This window comes from Prionailurus bengalensis, chromosome C1 (genome assembly GCF_016509475.1).
Source record: "Prionailurus bengalensis isolate Pbe53 chromosome C1, Fcat_Pben_1.1_paternal_pri, whole genome shotgun sequence".
NCBI classification, from domain to species: domain Eukaryota; kingdom Metazoa; phylum Chordata; class Mammalia; order Carnivora; family Felidae; genus Prionailurus; species Prionailurus bengalensis.
In genome coordinates this window covers 31,944,081-31,964,021 of record NC_057345.1, presented here as the reverse complement: position 1 = coordinate 31,964,021, position 19,941 = coordinate 31,944,081, and the positions used below count along the sequence as shown (strand labels likewise).

The 19,941-nt window shown below is 40.8% G+C and overlaps 1 protein-coding gene across 18 annotated transcripts in view; it reads left to right on the top strand.

The window, feature by feature from the left end:
* SCMH1 (Scm polycomb group protein homolog 1) overlaps positions 1 to 19,941 on the top strand; it is a 188,452-nt gene that overhangs the window by 105,050 nt on the left and 63,461 nt on the right. For 15 of the 18 annotated variants that reach the window (XM_043574594.1, XM_043574578.1, XM_043574579.1 and 12 more), the window contains one exon: positions 365 to 608. The exons of the other annotated variants lie outside the window; for them this stretch is intronic. In XM_043574594.1, coding sequence (XP_043430529.1) covers positions 365 to 608 — 244 coding nt within the window. The remainder of the gene's footprint in view (positions 1 to 364; positions 609 to 19,941) is intronic. 18 annotated transcript variants of the gene reach the window in all.

Genomic DNA, 19,941 nt, shown 5'->3' with positions numbered 1-19,941 from the left:
AGTATGCAAATGGATGCATATATATATATATATATATATATATATGTATATACACACACACACATACATACATAGTAAAGTATGAAAACATGCATGAGGAACGGGCACAAAAGGGATTCAGCTTTAAAAATGTTACCTTTTATTTCTTAAAAAAAAATCAGAATCAAAATGGTAAAATGTCAGGACATAAAAAGTAATACTTTGGTATACTCTGAAATTCATTTAAAAGAAAGACTACACTTTCATTATAAATCTTCGGTAGCAGCCGGTGACTTTTTCGTCATTCCAAACTTGGTAGCAGTCTCTTGGGGCACACAGACTCTGTGTTTGCATCTAGGTCTGTATGTTTCTGTTTCTCATCTAGGAACCACCCTCGCCTTCCCACAACTTCTTCAAAATGGGAATGAAGCTAGAAGCTGTGGACAGGAAGAACCCTCATTTCATTTGCCCAGCCACTATTGGGGAGGTGCGGGGCTCAGAGGTGCTTGTCACTTTTGATGGGTGGCGAGGGGCCTTTGACTACTGGTGCCGCTTCGACTCCCGGGACATCTTCCCTGTGGGCTGGTGTTCCCTGACTGGAGACAACCTACAGCCACCTGGCACTAAAGGTAAAGGCTCATCCATGAGCTCTTGAAATCAGGACCCAGGTTGGTAAGGGAGGTTACCTGGGTCTCCCACGGTCAGCGTATCTTCAGTAAACCTCACTAGTAGGCAGCTTAGGTAAACACCAGTGTCTACCCGAGAGCAATCAGAAACGATAAGAATTTAATGTCCAAGGAAGCTAGATGTGGAGTTTGGGATAAAGTAAAAGTTCCTTACTCTAAATATCGTAGTTTATTCTCAGGCAACTAGCTTTTCCTCCCTGTCACTTTTGTTCCTAACCTCTTTCAGAGTTTGAGTAGCATTGATTGTCTCAAGGTGCACCACTCTCTCGGGTCCCAGGGGCTTTGCATATGAGCTGGAGTAGCAGTGTGCCATCAGGATACTTGAGAAGCACCGTAGCACAATGGGAAAAGCATGAACTTTGAAGCAAAGTAGAGTTAGGTTTGAGTTCCAGCTCTGCCTTTTTTTTTTTTTTTTTTTTTTTGCCAGCCGTGTGGCTTTGGGCAGTTAGTTTGCCTCTCTAAACCTCAAATTCTCTGTCTGTAAAAGAACACCTGCTTCATAAAGTTATTGTGAGGAATAAATGAGATGATATGGGTAAAATGCTTACATAGTATCTGGCAAATAGCAAGTGCTAAACAAATGTTTTTATTATATTACTGCTGCTCTTATCATAGTTACTACATCCTGTATTATATTTATTATAATTACTAGATAATATATAATATGCCACATTATTGGTATTATAATGCTATTATTATAAAAATAACCACTACTAATGGAAGAGTATATATAAAATGCTAGAATAGTGCCACAGAGTAATTGAACAGTAAATTATGTTTCTAATGATGATGGTGTTGGACATCATCCAGAATAGAATTTGAGATAGCTGCTGTAAATAAAAGAAATACTAAGAATCTCATCCCTGAAGTCTAAAAGTGCTAGTTAATCTGAAGGCGTTGAAAGTCACCCTTCCTATTGTCTGTCAGTCCCTTTTCTAAACCTCTGTCAGTTTCATTCATTCAGTTAGCCTGGTATTTATTGAGCACTTAACTGTGAGCCAAGCTGAAGATACAGCAGTTACAAGGATGAAAAACACTTCCGCCCTCCTGGAACTTCTATTCTAGTGGGATGAGATAGGTGATAAACATCGAAATCACGAAATAAACAAGATGATTTCAGATCCAGTTTCTCCTCAGGAATAAAGTATAATGAAATAGTGGCAGCAAAGGTGGACTGAGAAGGGGTTTTTTGTTTAACAGCTTTATCAAAGTGTAAGACAAGTGAAACAGACGGCACATATTTAAAATATACCATTTGAAAAGTGTTGACATATGTGTGCATCCATGAAACCATGACCCACAATCAAGATAATGAACATATCCATCATGCTCAAAAGTTTCCTCATTCCTCTTGGCAGAGGGAGGAGATTATTTTTTTTAATGTTTACTTATTTTTGAGAGAGAGAGAGAGTGAGCATGCACAAGTGGGGGAGGGGCAGAGAGAGAGAGAGAGAGAGACACACACACACACACACACACACACACACACACACACAGACTACGAAGCAGGCTCCAGGCTGTGAGCTGTCAGCACAGAGCCCATTGCGGGGCTTAAACCCACATACTGCAAGATCATGACCTGAGCCAAAGTCAGATGCTCAACCCACTGAACCACCCAGGCACCCTGGGAGGAGATTGTTTAGATACAATTTCTTTTCAGGAAAATTTGTCTGAAAAGGTCATATTTGAATTGAATGATCAGAAAGAATTCCAAGCAAGGACAGGGCATACATATCATGGTGCTGAGACGTGTGTGAGCGTATGTGTTTCAGGGGCAGAGAGAAGACTGCTCCTACTCTAGAGCACTGTGTGAGAAGGAAAGTGGCAAAACCCTGTAGGACCTGGAAAGCCAGAGTGAGAATTTGGATTTTATTCTAAACATGTGGGGAATTGTTAGAGGGTACTATGTAGGGGAGTGACGAGATCCGATTTACTTTTAAAAAGTCACTTGCACTTGTGTCCAGAATTCAACTCAACAATAAAAAAGGCAACTCAATTAAAAAATGGGCAAAGGGTTTGAATGGACATTTCTGCAGAGAATGGACATTTCTGCAGAGAAGATAATATAAAAGGCCCATAAGCACTTGAAAAGATACTCCATGTCGTTAGCCATTAGGGAAATGCTAATCAAAGCCACAAGGAGATACCAGTTCACATCCATGGGTAAGATATAATCAAAAGGCAATAACAAGTGTTGGTGAGAATGTGGAGGAATTGGATACATGGCTAGTGAGATTGTAAAATGGTGCAGCCACTTTGGAAACAGTTTGGAAGTTACTCAAAGTATTAAGCACGGAGGTACTTGTGACCTAGCAATTCCACTCATGGGTATACGCCCAAAAGAACAGAAAACATGTCCATAGAAAAATGTATCATGTATGTTCATGACAACATTATTCATTGTAGCCAAAAAGTGGAAATAGGGGCGCCTGGGTGGCGCAGTCGGTTAAGCGTCCGACTTCAGCCAGGTCACGATCTCGCGGTCCGGGAGTTCGAGCCCCACGTCAGGCTCTGGGCTGATGGCTCAGAGCCTGGAGCCTGTTTCCAATTCTGTGTCTCCCTCTCTCTCTGCCCCTCCCCCATTCATGCTCTGTCTCTCTCTGTCCCAAAAATAAATAAACGTTAAAAAAAAAAAAATTAAAAAAAAAAAAGTGGAAATAGCCCAAGTGTTCATCATGTGATGAACAGATAAATAAAAGGTGGTATATTCATATGAAATCTTGTTTGGCAATAAAAAGGAATGAGTCCTGAAATAGACTACACCACAGATGTACCTTAAAAGACATTAGACTGAGAGGAAAAAGCCAATCACAAAAGCCCACACGTGGCATGATTGCTTTTGTATGGGCTGTCCAGAAGAGGCAAAAACACAGAGACAAAAGTAAATTAGTGGTTGTCAGTAGCACGGGGGAGAGGGAAATGGGAGGTCACTTTGATCAATATGGTAAATATTCTCTGCAATTAGATCGGGAAGGTGTTTGCACATCTGTGTATCTACTAAAAACACCGAATTGTACACATTAAAGGGATGAAGCTTATGGCATATGAAGTATATATCAATAAAGCTGTTATTTAAAAACTCCCTCGGACTGCTTATGGAGAATGGATTGTGCTGTGCTGACTGTGGACGAGGAAGAGGGGAGAGTTGCTGGGATTAGGTTGGTGGCACTGGGGTGGGGAAAACTTGACATGGGGCAGGGCAGCGGTCAGACACACTTCTTGCCTCAGGAAAGTGCTATTCCTCCATATGCTTCAAGAAACAAGCGCCTGAGATTGCTATGAGAAACAACCCGTTGCTGTCCCTTGGCAAGCCCTGTGAGGCAGTATCTTCTGTGGAAGCAGGGAGAAGAGAAGTGCCTTGGAGGTAGTAGCAGAGTCATTTTTGCTTACTTGAGACCAGTAGGATAAACCTCGGTGCTCCTGGCTATGTTCAGTGAGTAGGTTGGTCTTCTCACTTTCTTGCCTAGGCAATTTCATCATGCTTACTGTAAATCTCTTAGCGTTTCTCCACAGCCACAAGACCAGGGAGTCTTTGTGCCCAGGAGTTGCTGGGCAGGTATTCCTTTGTGACTGGGCACCATGCTGATAATAAATACGACTATGTGGTTGATGCTTCCAGAGGCATTTGCTGACTGTTTTCATCCTCCTCTTTGCGTATCTGGGGACAGCTGCGATTTTTAACAGCAGATGACCAGATCAGCAGATGACTCAGAGGTGGAGAGAGACCTTCTTCTGGTTGGCATTTCCAGACCAGATCCTTTGGCCATCATTCCAGCAGCCAGGGTTCCTCCAACAGTTCCTTTGCCCCCCTCCCCTCCCCCTCCGTAGGTTCTCCAGTGTGGCTGTTCAGTAACAGCAGAACTTCAGCCACCTCAGTGTCCTGGCTAGGGCGCAAGTGATCCAATGTGGAAAAAATGTGGTTACTCAATTCTTTTCTCAAAACAAGATGTTCTCTCTGTGTAAGCCTGTTCTCTTTCTAATCATGCTGTCTCCTCCTCCCTTCCTACCTTCTGGCCATTCGTGTGCAAATGGTAAAAATTCAAAGTAATATGAGATTGTTTCTTGCTCTCAGCAAATAGGAAAAAACACCGATTTTATTCAGTGTTTTTTACATGGCGTTATTTCACTTTATATTCCTGGTAACTCTCAACTAGGCATAATTATTTTCAGATACATTTTATTTATGAGAAAAATAAATTTCAGAGGATTAAGTGACTTAGTTCTGTTGATATTTGAGTCTAGAGGGAGAAGTCATGGAGATCTTCCAGTAGGACCAGCTGTCAAGGCCATTTAGAGCCATATTGCCTTCACACATGTCCCCCCTGTACTCTCCCCATTCTCCTTCAGGCTTTCTTCAAAGCTTCGTTTGAGACCCTGGATTTTGGCTTCCAGATCCTGATACGAAATAGGAAAGAAGCAGTGTTGGGGAATATCAGAGCTTTGAACGAGGGTCTAGTCCCAGCTGGGCCACAAACTTATGTCTGTGAGCAAGTGATTCCTAATGAGAGGTTGAGCTAGGTGACCCTCGATGGCCCTCCCACCCTTGTGATACTGTCCATTCTTGCTCTTGGGGATGGGTAACAAGGGACCCCTGTGACTGTCTCCTGCTTGATTCTGGGTCTGGCTCACCTACTACTTTGCTCTGCCCTCCAGCCACCAGGGCTCTGCCTCTCTCAGGGACTCCTGCACACTGGCCGTTTTCTCCTCTGCTAAGAGGTAGTAATCCTTTTTAGCTCTTAAACTCCTGGCGCCCAGCCAACTCTCATAAGAGCAAATACAAAGCTTACAGCTAATCCAGGGTACTTGGTTATAAAAGGCAAGCGTTGTTTTTGTTTTTTAAGCTCATCACTTTTTTTATGTGTGACTTAACATAAAACTGAAACAGGCAAGTTTTACTTTTTAAACTTTAAAAAACAGAGAGTTCAGTCCATTTGGCTCAACTGTAACACTTAACTAGGCTTCTCACCATCCTGACATCCACACTGATTTCAATCTGGGTGAGCCCATTTTAGATTACAGTTTAGCTTCCTATGCAACTTTTACAGTAGGAAGAGAATGTGAGCTGTGAGCTACCGCGCATTTACGTTTTTATTATAAATTAATGTGTTGCTGTCTGGATTATACTCCCAAGTTCTTGTGACTTCATAGCGTGTAACTGGGTCTGGCTGCTCTCAATATGCTGATACAAATATGGGGTCCAGGAGAGGTGCTGCCCTTGAGCACACCTGTTGGAGTAAAAGGTCAGCCGGGTCTCCTACCTTTTCGTTCCACCCCTTCTACCTGTGGCATCATACAAAGAGAATGCTTCGTAATCTGACTCGGTGCTATGGTTGAGGGGAATAGTAGTTTCACTCTAGTCTAGAGAGTAAGAATTTGATGCTTCAAAACACAACTTTCAGAATATCTCTTCACATTGTTTCTGTGAAACATTTAAAAGGTATTTTCCATACTTTATGGATGGCCTCTTCCTCTTATAAAACTATCTAGGAAACTATACTATAGCCACTTTGGGATTCTGGGTCAGAAAGAGGATTGGTTAAATTGTAATCCTAAACTGTGCAGGGAAAAACCAGGGTAGAGGCGAGAATAACACAAGCCAGGCTAAACTGTGGGTCACAGCATGTACACAGCATGTAGGTCAACTAACGGGTTGATTTTCTTCAGCCATCCATCCATTCTTTCAAGTTCTAAGCCCTAAGCCACAGCTGAGTGCTAGTCATTGGCTTAATTGAGGGAGCATCTGCCTTTAGAGTTTACAGTTTGGGGAGTGTATAGACAAATAGAAAATTACAGCTTCAAAGTGATAAAGTACAGAAGGGCCCCTACCTAGTTTGAAGACTGGAAGGTGGAGGTCAGAGGAGGCTTCCAAAGAAAGTGACATCAGACTGAAACCGGAAGAAAAATTCTAGGTAGCCATGGAAACAGAATAGAGGCCCAAGATTAAAAAAAAAAAGAAAAAAAATGTGTTGAGGAACTGAAAGATGCTTAGACAACTAGACTGTAGCATGGAGAGAGAGGAATGGAAAGCGGAAAGGCTGGAGAAGAAGCCCTTTTAGACCGTTTTAAAGGTTGGGGTCTTTGCCCTAAAAGCAGTGAGAGACATTGAATGGGCTTTGTAGAGTCGCTGGTCAGATTTGTGTTTTAGAAGACCATTCTGGTAACAGTGAAAGGATAGGTGGCTTCCAGAAGGTGGAGGCAGATATGCCTATTAACAAGCTGTTAAAATATGCCAGTGAAAGAATTGAGGCAGTGACATTGTGGTGAAAAGGATAAAAAGATTGGCGGGGGGGGTGGGGGGGACATATTCTTTGAATAAAGAACCCAAAATACGAGTTCTTACAGTCGAACACCTGTCGCAACTACTTTACTTATTTAACAAATAATTACCCCTACAACATGGAAATTTTGCTAGTTTTTCAGTATAAGCATTAATGAGAAAGCTAAAATTCTCCTTTTCATTTTGTCTAGGAAGTTAGGGTTTCTTACTGCCTAGACTCCTTGTTAAATGGAACTAAGTTATTCATCTTTATCTCCCCAGCACTTGGCACATGGTAGTTATTCAGTAATAATTTGCTGAGTGAAGTAGATCACGCTGAATATTCTGATTCCATTTCTGTTCATCAACATCCAAAGCCACTACTCCCTTAATTACCAAAGTGAGAGTGCTACTCCCGTTTTCACAGCAGAGTGAACTCCATTTAAACTAATGTTCTGTCTTATAAATTTTGGAAACCTTATGGCCAAAAGTCAGGATGGCAAAGGCCACTCGTCTCCAGAAACATTTGTACAGCTCTACACCTGCCCTTCCATCCAACTTCTTTTGCTACTCAGCCACAGCAAGCAGGAGAGCGTCCTCTCCATAGGAAACTTCTAGCAACCAACATGCCGTGCCTATCTCTGAGAAGGCGTGTTCACTATGTCACGAGCAGTGTGGGCACATTGATCAGCGAGCGAAACAAATTTTTTTGGTGCCCTTAATGAGGACAGCTACTTGGTTGTTTGGCTGTCTTCCTTTTTACCTTCTCAGATATCCCAGTTCCAGGCCTCGCCTTTATTTAATATACCGTTTCCTCCCTCCTCCACACATGTGCATGCACACACACACAAATCTCTGTCATCATCGCAGATGTGGCCTTGTACTCTACTCACATCTAGAAACGCCAGCCTTTATTCATCCGTGTGGCCGACAGTTGTAGAGCCGTCCCCTTTTGGTGGCGCTAGGCTCGGTGGAGGTTAGAGACAGGTGCCTGCTTCCCAGGTTGAGTGAGTAATTGAAAGAAAATGAGCATGTGCTCATGTGCTATGCACCAAGTAGCACAGGGAGATGCCTGCTATGGGTTCTATCTGAATTAGATGCCTGGACATCTCAAGAAAACTGTGCCAGAAGTGTTTAAATGCTCTATTTTGGTCCAAAAAATACATGTATTTATGAGATGAGGCTTTCTCTTGATTGTATGTTGATGGTACACAAATAGAAATAGGAAAATGGGGCAGTGACATGAGACACTAGATTATGAAGCGGGGATCTAGGTTCTCCCACTGATTGTAATTATGTCTGCCTAAAGGACAGAAAAGTCCTGTCCCATACCTCTCTTCCAGCTCCCATAAGCTGCCCCTTCGGCTCTGCCCAGTTCCCTTGCCTTCCCCAGCCACAGATGCCTGAGAATGGTAGCAGTTTCTTGGCACATGTAATGAAACAACTGGCATCTGTCAAACTCCTGGAAATAGTGAGATGTGACTTAAACAGTTCATAGATTTGACCACACCTACTGTTTTCTTTAGAATTCTTAGACCCATGTAGTTTTCTTTGGCAGCCTTTTATTGAACACCTACTATGTGCCAGCATCAGTACATACCAACTTGCAAAATCCCCTAGTTAAAAAAAAATTTTTTTTAACGTTTATTTACTTTTGAGAGAGAGAGAGACAGAGCGTGAGCGGGGAAGGGTCAGAGAGAGAGAGAGGGAGACGCAGAATCCAAAGCAGGCTCCGGGCTCCGAGCTGTCAGCCCAGAGCCTGACGCGGGGCTCGAACTCACAAGCTGTGAGATCATGACCCGAGCCGAAGTCGGACGCTCAACCAACTGAGCCACCCAGGCGCCCCAGCAAAATCCCCTAGTGTATGTGGTTTTTAGGAAAGCCGGACTGGAAATCAATAATATAAACTCTATGTAGTTACATTTTCTCCCTTAATTATATGGATGATTTTTTCAGGAAATATTGCAGGTGTAATCTCAATAGTGACTTACTAAGTAGACCATAAATATCCATGTATGTGAAAGAAGACGAGGAAAACTTGGCAAACTCTTTGACAGAGCAAAGAAAAAGCAAGAGTATGAGGGTGATACAGCAAGAAGGCAGGAGTTTCAAGCTTTTGGGATTCGTTGTCTTACGCTATGGAAAGCTGGACTGCACTCATGTGACTGTGTGGCTGACCAGCATGCGCTTCATCACAGGGTGCTTTCACCGAGGGCCCTCGGTTTCACCAGACACATTCACAGATCATCTTCTGCGAACACATAGCCCTACACCTGCCGAAATTGCTCCCAAATCCTCTTGCCTATTACCCTCAACAGCTAAGGCCAGTCACTCCTTTGTCAGTAGTAGAAGGTTCTTAAAGTTGGCTTGTGGTCCTGTCATGCACGATCTTATTTTCCTCTGTTTCCCCCACTCTCTGTAGATTTATCAGTTTAAAAACTCACAGGAAAAATGAAACGTCTTTATAGTTGTAGAGGTCTTCTCCCCGTGCTGTAGGAATTAGAGTCCAGCAGGAAAGAAGGAGCTAGATCTGGAGAACCGAAAGTGTTAACCGAGCTGGATCAGAACAAGAGGCAACCCATGCTGCATTAAGTGAACTTGATTTAGAGGAGTGGAGTTTCAGCCTTGGCATCAGCCCAGCTGGCAGCACATAGCTGAACCCAGCCAAGTTGAGCAAAGCTAATAAAGAACACATCCTCTAAATTACAATGCCAAGCCAACGATACACTGCTGTGAGTGAAAACAAGATCCCAGTCCAGGAAACTGATAAACCAAATGGGTTTCCCCCTGCTCCTTTTTTCCCCCCATTGTTCATGTTCTATGTCATGTAGACACACACAAGTTGGGCTTACTTAACATTTTGTACATCAGTTTTCAATTCCATATACTGTGTTGTTGCCAGAGAGAGGAGAGATCTGATAATGAATTTTTTTTTGGCAAATAAGACTCTTAAGGATTATTGGAGAAACCTAGAAGTCAAAAATACTCTGACACCCTTCATTATTATAAGTAGGCATGTTTAGTTCATTATCTTCCTTCCTTTACTTGGGGATACACTCTTGTTTATCAGTTTCAAGATAAAATAGTGGGAAGAGCATGAACTTTTGAGACCAAACGATCTAGGTTCAAATCAACCTCTGTGTGTTCAGTTTCTCCATCTTTAACATATCCAAGTATAATGGTTGTCTCAGGAAAAGGCACTTGTGGGATTGTTTGAGTTGCAAGCTAAAGTAGCCACTTTTTCATGGAACATCATGTATAATTAAAAGAAAAACCTACTTGGATATTTGGCAGACTCTTTCTCCAAAATTAAGTGAGCTGGTCACTTTAAAGAAGACAACCTATAAGCATTTGCTGTAAATGATCAATTTAAACTTTCAAGTGAAAATTAGAATCTTGGGAAACTTGTATCCATCGTGAGCTTATCTTCCCAACATGTGAAGGCTTCAGAGTCACTCGTTGCCATGTTCTCGTCTATCTAGAAGTTGTTTTGGTTAAGGTTTATTTATTTGCCTTAACATTAAATATAAGATGTCAGGAAGGTAAATAAAGTCATAGAAGTCTAGAATCTCAGGGTTAGAGGGAACTTCAGAAGTTATCAAATTCAACCCTCCACCTAATTCAGGCCTCTCCCTGAGAGTGTCCCCGTAACTACATATCCAGCCCTGACTCAAATTCTTCCAGAGACTGGGAGATTATAACCTCCCAGAGGTGAACATTTTTCATTTGTGATAGCGCTAATGACTAAAAGTGTTCTTGCTAAATTTGAGCCGAAATCTGCTCTCCCCCAGTATCTATCTCTTGGCTCTAATTTTGTTTCTTGTTTCACCCAAAGCCTTCTTCAGACACCTCTTGATACTCTTGTTCCTCCAGGCCTTTTTCCTTCAGTTATATCTGAAATTGGATAGTTTCTAAGCCCCTCATCAGCTTGGATCTCTTCTTGACCCATTTCAGCTTACTGTGTTGTGCCCAGAGCAAACTTCGCACATCAGGGATGGTCTGACTAGTGCAGAGAGGATGGGCACTCTCGCTTCCCTTAAGAGAGCATTATACTGCCTAGCATGTTGAAAATGAGGGATTGCATTTCCTCTGTTTTTATATACTTAAAATGGGTATAGTAGTTTCTTACCATTACCCCTTATCTAGGTTCAGCACAAGTTGAACCAAACTTCAGGACATAATGGCCGTGTTAGAAAGGATTTTCTGGCACCTTTTTTTTTTTTTTTTTTTTTTTTAATTTCTCTGCTACTGAAGGGTAGGGACGATAAATCACCAGATTTGGGAAGTGCTTTTACAGTTCTTTTTTTATCATACTGTCCAGGTTGTGACACACCCAAGTATTTTCCTCGGGAAAAGTTTTCATTAGATAAGAGGATTCCTTCTCTTTCCCAAAGATAGCTTTTCTTCATTCAAACCAATAGGGATCATATAGTATTAGCTGTATAGAAACATGGAACCCTGCCTTAGAGCTGAGTTCTCCCACATACCCATGGTCAGTAGTCAGAGTATACTTTAAAGGCAGTCTCATTTGTAACTTGCCATGGAAAAGAATGTAGATCATAAAAATGCTTAACCTTTTGTGTATCTGCTATTTTGGTATTACATTAAACTAACCACCTTTTATAATGTTGTTTAGAAAGATGTTCAATGAGCACCATTTTAATAAGAAAGGAAGTTAACTTTTTCAATGCCACATAGAAGGTTCCAAACCACCTGCGGGGTTTGTAGGATAGTAGCTCCCCCCCCCCCCACCATCCACTTATCAGAAATACAGTCCAAGATCCCCGTGGATGCCTGGAAACCACAGATGATACTGAATCCTATGAGTATACGTATTATGCTTTTTCCTATACATATGTATCTATGGTAAAGTTAGACATAGTAAGAAATTAACAATCAGTACTAATTTAATAGAACAGTTTTAACACTATACTGTAATTAAAGTTCTGTGAATATGGTGTCTCTAAGTATCTTCTTGTACTATACTCACCCTTCTTGTGATGGTGTGAGATGATAAAATACCTACTTAATGAGGTGAAATGAAGTGAATAAAGGGGACGTTGTGACGGTGTTAGGTACTGTAGACTTTGGTACATCAGAAGAAGGATCATTTGCCTCCAGCCTGCATGGATAGTTGAAACCATGGAAAGCAGAACCATGGAGAAAGGGGAACTACCGTATTTGACCTTGGTTTACATAGGAAGAAACTGAAGCTCAGAAAGTTTACCAACAGGAATAAGAAGTAAAATTTGTTAAGTCCCTAAATTATATCAGACACAGTGCTTATCATATCCACATCCTCAAGCAGTATCTCAGCCAAACCTAATAATAACCCGTAGCTCAAAGGGGTTAAATGATTTGCAAGGACCTGAACCTAGCTCCATGGGTTTCTAACGTCAAAATCCATGTTTTTTCTACTATACCACGCTTCATTTCTCTTGTGCCTCAAATGAGGTTTAGAGATAGCCATTAGGTAAATGAGTCTGAGATAATTGTGAATAAGATTAAGTTAATGGATGTGAAAGTAATTTGAGAATTGTGAAGTGTGATTCTCACGTGAGAGGTTTCCATCAGTGATTTTGGAAATGCATGGTGACACCTACCGGAAACTCCAGGGCCCTTTTTCATGAGGTGGGGATGAGTTTGTGATACGTGTTGGAGGTAGAAGGAGAAGGATCGAGAGTGGGAGATAGACCCTTCAAAGCACCAATAGCTAGTTACTGTACATCTGGACAAAAGAAGTCCGTTTTCCAGGCTAGTCACAACCAGCTGTTCAGTCATAGAAAATGAAATACAGTAGCTGTCACAGGGGAAGTCATTCATAATTGAGTAGAGCCACCTGTATATATTATATAATTGTGCAGTCAACTAGGCCAATTGAGGATATTCCTAGGAAATTTAACGTTCATGGAAGTAAAAGGGAAGAAGAAAGCCGTCTGGGGCACTGGGTAGGATCCCCCAAGGGTATTTTGAATACATGCAAGTTTGCCTGTCTTTTCTTCCCACTCTTGGAATAGCTCTCAGTAGCCTGTCTCTCTGCTTTATACCACCTGGAAGCCTATTTGGATAAGGGCTTATAGTGCCTATCTAGTTACTTGTACTTTTTTTTTTTTTAATGTTTACTTATTTTTGAGAGAGAGAAAGAGCATGAGCAGGGGAGGGGCAGAGAGAGAGAGAGGGAGACATGGGCTCTGAGCTGTCAGCACAGAGCCCAACACAGGGCTCAAACACATGAACTGAGAGATCATGACCTGAGCTGAAGTCAGACGCTTAACCAGCTGAGCCACCCAGGCGCCCCGTTTGTACTTTTTAAAAAATATTTATTTATTTTGAGAGAGCATACACAGGGTGGGGGTGGGGGGAGGCCAAGAGCGGGGAGAGAGGGAATTCCAAGCAAGTTGCACGCTGTCAGTGAAGAGGCCAACTCAGGGCTTAGTCTCACAAACCGTGAGATCATGACCTGAGCTGAAATCAAGAATCAGACATTTAACCTGCTGAGCTACCCAGGTGTCCCTGGTTACTTGTACTTTTTAGTGACAGTGTATCACCACACTTTTTCTTCTTTTGGCTTTCATTTGTTTATGTGTGTCTTTGTTTTCAGAATTATGTTACTATATCTCAAATAAAATAATATTCTCATCTTGATTAAAAATTATAAATTTTTATAAAATAAAAATTAATTTTATTTTCCACATTAACATGGAGAAGCAGTTGGATTTCCTTTATCTTATTACTTATCCCAGTAATGTCTGTTGACCTATACCTGGCCTTTTAGTGTAATATATGAGGCTAAAAATGGAAAATTCAGCAGTCTATTCAGAAATATTTAATGAGTTCCTACTGTGTATTCACAAGTATGTTAGGTATAACAGGGAATATAGTTTCATTAGGGGAGATGAGATATGAATAAATAAAATGTAAAGTAGAAACAGTTGTTGCTGATTTGACTTTCTTCTGCATTTAGTTTAGATTTGAATATTTTTTAGAACCATAGAATTCTCATAGAACTTCCAAAATAGAAGGATCTTTTTAGAGATTTACTAGCTGTGTGACTTAGAACAACTTATGTTAACCTCCCTTAGCCTTAGTTTCTTCATCTGTAAAATGGAGGCAATAATATTTCTTACTCACAGAGTTGTTGTAAGGAGTTAAATGAGTTCATATATTAGAGCAACAGCCAGCACGTTCTAAGCTCTCCAAAAAATGTGAGTTATTAGTCATTCTAGTCTGATGCTGTTATTTTAATAAACAAGGAAATTGATGCATAGTAAGAGTAAGTCACTTCTTCGAGTTTTATTTGGGTTTGCTATTAGATGATATGTGTTTTTCATAGGGTGATAAAGAAGGAGAGTCTTTCATGGGTCATATTAAAACAGTTTAAGTTTGGGGCGCCTGGGTGGCGCAGTCGGTTAAGCGTCCGACTTCAGCCAGGTCACGATCTCGCGGTCCGGGAGTTCGAGCCCCGCGTCAGGCTCTGGGCTGATGGCTCAGAGCCTGGAGCCTGTTTCCGATTCTGTGTCTCCCTCTCTCTCTGCCCCTCCCCCGTTCATGCTCTGTCTCTCTCTGTCCCAAAAATAAATAAACGTTGAAAAAAAAATAAAAAAAAAAAATAAAACAGTTTAAGTTTATGTGTATTACATAAATACTTGTAAGTTATGTGTTACATAAGTGCTTATAAAATAGTTGTTGTTGAACTTAGAGTGAAATATTTAAGAGTTGCCCAGAAACAGATGAAGTTTCAAAATAATGCCGTTCAGATTGAATCGGTGAAAAGAGGGAAGTTGGGAAGGGCTTCTTGAGATTTGTGTTATTTGCCAAAGGACACTTAGAGTTGATAGCCACCTGAAGAAGTGCTTGGAAGGGGCATTCGAGGGGAGCTCACATGTACAAGGCACAAGCCAGGGAGAGATAATCCTGAAAACTGACACACAGGGCATATGTCAGAAAACTAAAATCAGATGAGGTAAGGTAATAAGCAGGGCCTGTTCAGAGGGACCTAACCCAGCAAGTAAGAAGAGACCATTCAAGTGTTTTAACCAAAGCAGTGACATGATCATGTTTGTGTTGTAAACAGATCGCTATGACCTGTCAGGTAAGGGATAGAGGTAATGGTGGGAGTGGGTAACTTAGAGGCTGGGAAACCAGCTAGTTGGCCATTTCAGTGATTAAGGCAAGAGATGATGAGAATCATATTTAAGGTAGTGGCAGGCAGGATTGGAGCAAAAGAAGTGAGTTTGAAATATTCAAGGGACAATTTCTCTGGGAAAAGCCGTGCTCTTTTAAAGCCACATTCCTTTAATCTTTCAATGCTAGAGAATCGTAGAACTGGAAGCAGTCTAAGATAAGATGCTGGGGAAATCATGGACTTGATGTCAAACTAAATAAATGGAATAAATGCTAAGTTAGAGATAGACATGTTGTCAGCCGAATATGGCAGATCTAAGCATAAGCAGATACAGAAACTAGAAAACTAAATCTGAAATCAGTCAACAGTTGCAAATCAGGAAGACCAGTTGTTCAGATGAATTTGTGACAAAAGATACAATTTCTTCCAACCTTAAAGGCACAGCACTCTGAGCCAGCTCCTGACAGGTCTCCTTGATGTCTAAACATACCTTTTGTTTCAAAGACACTAAAATAACTACTGTACATCCATTGTTTTAGGTAAAGTATACTTGCCCTTTTGTATCCTTAGACATACTGCAGATTGCCAGAGTTGGAGCAGAACTGAAGGTTCCCATAGTGATTAAAAACTAGCATGTGAAGAAATGGCATTTCTTTGGACTAGGTTAAAAGGCCAGAAATTACTGCTAATGTGTGCATCGCCAAAAGCAGCTGGTCCCAGATACGGCCCAAATTACTCTCCATGAAGTAGAAAGCTTTAGAATGGTTTCATACTAATTATCAGCGTGAGAGGAATGAGCACATACAGCAGGGGAGAGGGAGACAGGACAATGGCCTGTCTTGTGCTCTTTAGTCTTTAGTGGGCCCACTTTAGTCTTCGGACAGGACTCCCATTGGCTGTTATCTTCTGCTATAACAGCGATGCCGGGTCCCAGAACCATCAGGATCGCAAGTACTGTTCTGCCAGAGGGGCCCATTGGCTGCTGTCCTCTTTTCTTTTGTTTCCAACCCTCTCCAACCTGCTCTGCCCCTCAACCTCCCATGTAGCAGCACAGTAACAGTTCACCAGAGTCAGAAGGGAAAGAGGCTAATGTTTATTGAATACCATGCAGCCAGTACTGTAGTGGTCCCATCCTGTGTTATTTCATGTTACCTTGACAATAGCCCCTTAGGTAAGTACTACTATATATTTTACGAAGGAAGAAACCACAGCGTATTTCAGAATCACACATCACATTCAAATATCCATGGTCCAGCTCCGGCTTTGCCGTTAACTTCCTGGGAGATTTTTTAAGCAAACATTTTTTTCCCTACAATGTTTAGTTTCTCCATCTTAAAAAAAAAAAAAAAAAAAGGAGTTGTAATACTCTAACATTCTGTTTTGGGTAAATCATCCAGTTAGTAATTGGAATAAGGCATAAAAGGTTAGTGTCTGTTTGTCCATACAGTTGTCTTTATTATTGGACCTGATCTGTTCATCTGAGCCTCCCATCTTCCTCCTCTCCTTTGCCATCGTTAACAACTTGTATATTTTATTCTGATTTTTATTCTTTACAAATAATTTTTTGAAATATAATTTAATCACACTGAATATTATATTTTTATAGTTTTTTGCTTAATGTTTTATCATCTGCCTGGTTCTGTGTTATTATACAGTCTTTATAGCCATCATTTTTAATGATTACATAATTTGAATAGATACGTAACTCTGCTTAATTATTCCCCTACTTTGATGGTCCAAATTTTCTTTAATAATAATGCTATGATAAACCTTTTTAAGACATTTTTTTCAATACTGAGGAACATATCCTTAAGTTAGCCTCCCAGAAATGCAAGATTAAGTGAAAGATAGAGAATATGTTTAAGAATGGGGCACCTGGGTGTCTCAGTTGGTTAAGCGTCTGATTTCAGCTCAGGTCATAATCTTACAGTCCATGAGTTCGAGCCCCACGCTGGGCTCTGTGCTGACAACTTGGAGCCTGGAGCCAGCTTCAGATTCTGTGTCTCCCTCCCTCTCTGCTCCTCTCCTGCTCATTCTCTGTCTCTGTCTCTTAAAAATAAATAAAGGTTAAAAAAAATTTTTTAATTTGGAATATGTTTAAGGATCTTGGCTGCACTGAGCCAATTGTGTTCATTTTAAAAATAAGCCTTTGCATGTTAAACCAAGAACCTTCTGCTTAAAACCAACCAGAAAACAGCATCAGAGTGGCAATTTTTTTTTCTGCTTCCCACATGTTTTGGGTAGGAAACAGAGCCAGTGAGTTGAGGTCATGATTGTTATATACCAATTACAGTGTTTATACAATAGAAATTGTTGCAAACCAGAAAGAAGTAGCTAAAAATTTTTGTCAATTTTCTGTCATTCCACATATATACATACTGGCGGTACCCAGAGTTGACTCTGGAACTGCAAATAATCGCTAGAGAAGAGAACTTGTCCAAGACAAGTGCCAGAAGCTTTGGGGATTACATGGAATGTAGATTAACCTCTGCGCTTGGAGTTAGGGAAGTAAGACATGAACCACTAAGAAAGCAGTCTAAGCAAACCAGAATCTTAGAATCAAATGCTAGATTATGAGTTACATTCATTCACTCAACTGAGATTTATTGAGCATCTACCGTGTGTAAAGGACAGTTCTAGGAGGTGGCGATAACAGCATTGCCCTTAGGAATCTCTATGCTAGTTGGGAGAGGTGGAAAATAGTGAGTGATAGTTTCTCTGTAGAAAGATTGAGTAGAACAAAAGGAAGGAGGGGGATGGAGTGTGCCAGGGGGTGGGAGGAGGCAGAGGGTGAGTGGAGGTATTATTTTATATAGGATGATCGGGGAAAATCTCACTGAAAGGTACCATATGGATAGCTGAGCAAAAAAGAAAAAATTCTTTCCTGGCAAAGGGAGCTTCAAGTTTAAGTGCAGAAGAGCAAGAGAGTGTTTAGTGCGGTTCTCAAACTGTGATCCTTGGATCCTTGGCATCCCCAAGATGCTTTCACAGGATCTGAGCTCAAAAGTATTTTTAGAATAACACTGACTCTATTTACCTTTTTCACGAAGCTGATATTTGCATTGATGGTGCAAAAGCGATGGTGAGCAAAACTGCTGGCTCCTTGGCACAAGTTAAGGCCGTGGCACCAAACTGTAGTGATAGTAATATCTTTCACTGCCACCTTTTGGGATGAGGTGGGGAGAAGCCAGGCTCACTTGCCAGTGCTCTTGATGAAACAGTAAAATTTATTAATTTTGTCAAATTCCAAGCTGTGAGTACCTCTCTTTTTAATATTCTGTGTGAGGAAATGGGAAGTATGAATAAAGCAGTTCTGTTGCACACCAAAGTACTTGGTCGCCTCTAGAAAAAGCCCTTGTAAAATTGAGCCGTCAGCTGAACTATCTCCTTTTTTTATGGATCACCATTTTCACTTGGAAGAATGACCCAACAGGCAAACTGTGGTTGTTCAGCTTTGGCATTGGCAGACATTTTCTCAAAAATGAACTGAGTGAGCCTGTCACTTCAAGGAAAACAACTAATAGCATTTGTTGACAGTGATAAAATTCAAGCTTTCAAATGTAAATTCAAATTTTGGAAAACTTGTGTCTGCCATCCAGATCTTGACAGCTTCCCACTACTTAATACCGATTTTTCTGATAGGATTATGATGATGTCGAGTATTGTGAATTTTTGATATTGCATAATAAATGTGCCAACATTGGAAAGTCTGCATAACTCAGTGAAACAATATTTTCCAAATGACCGGTACGTGATGTTACAAAATCATGCATGTGTACTTTGGAAGGAAGATCCGTTCAAAGTAGAAGATTGATCAGTGGATTTTAACATTAACAGAGTTCATTGGTAAGGTTTCAGATTCCATGTTTCAACTGACATTTAAGAAACTACCACTTGTTGAGTTTTGGTATAATATTAAAGAGAATATCCACAATTACTTGAAAATTCCTTTTAAATATACCTCCCTTTTCTAACTACATACCTCCATGAATATATATTTTCTTCACGTACTTCATATAGTTCAATCAAAGTGATATATAGCAAGTAAAGAGCCTGGGTGGCTCAGTCAGGTAAACGTCCGACTTCAGCTCAGGTCATGATCTCGTGGTTCACAAGTTCGAGCTTCGTGCCGGGCTCTGTGCTGACAGCTCAGGGCCTGGAGCCTGCTTCGGATTCTGGGTCTCCTCTCTCTCTGCCCCTCCCCCACACTCGCACTCTGTCTTACTCTCTCTCTCAAAACTAAATAAACATTTAAAAATAATAATAATCATGATAATAAAATGCTAAAATGATATACAGCAACAAATTAAATGCAGAAGCAGAGAATCCAGCTGTCTTCTATATTCAGACATGAAAGAGATCTGCAAAAATGTAAAACAATGCTATTCTCACTAAATTTTTTTCTTTTGGAAGATACAGTAATTTTTCTAAAAATATATTGTATAAACATGTTTTATTAAGTTTAAAATGAATATGTTTAGGGGCACTTGGGTGGCTCAGTCAATTAAGTGTCTGACTTTGGCTCAGGTCACGATCTCACGGTTCTTCTCTCTCTGCCCCTCCCCTGCTCACGCTCTGTTTCTCAAAAATAAATAAATACTTAAAAAATTAATATGTTTAAAATTTCTCAGTTTTAATTTCTAATATCATAGATATAACCCACATAACAAAAGCTCCTTGTGGTCTCCCAAAAGTGTAAGAATGTAAAGCAGTCCTGAGACCAGGTAGTTTGAAAATCCCTAGGTTAGTGTATACAGCAGGAAGGACAGTATTATTCAAGTAGAGTAATGGAGGGAGGGTGGTAGGAAATTAGGTCAGAGAAGTAATGAGGAATCAGATCTTATGGGGTTCAGTAGGTCTGCATAAGGACTTGGCTTTAACTCTGGGTAAGACAG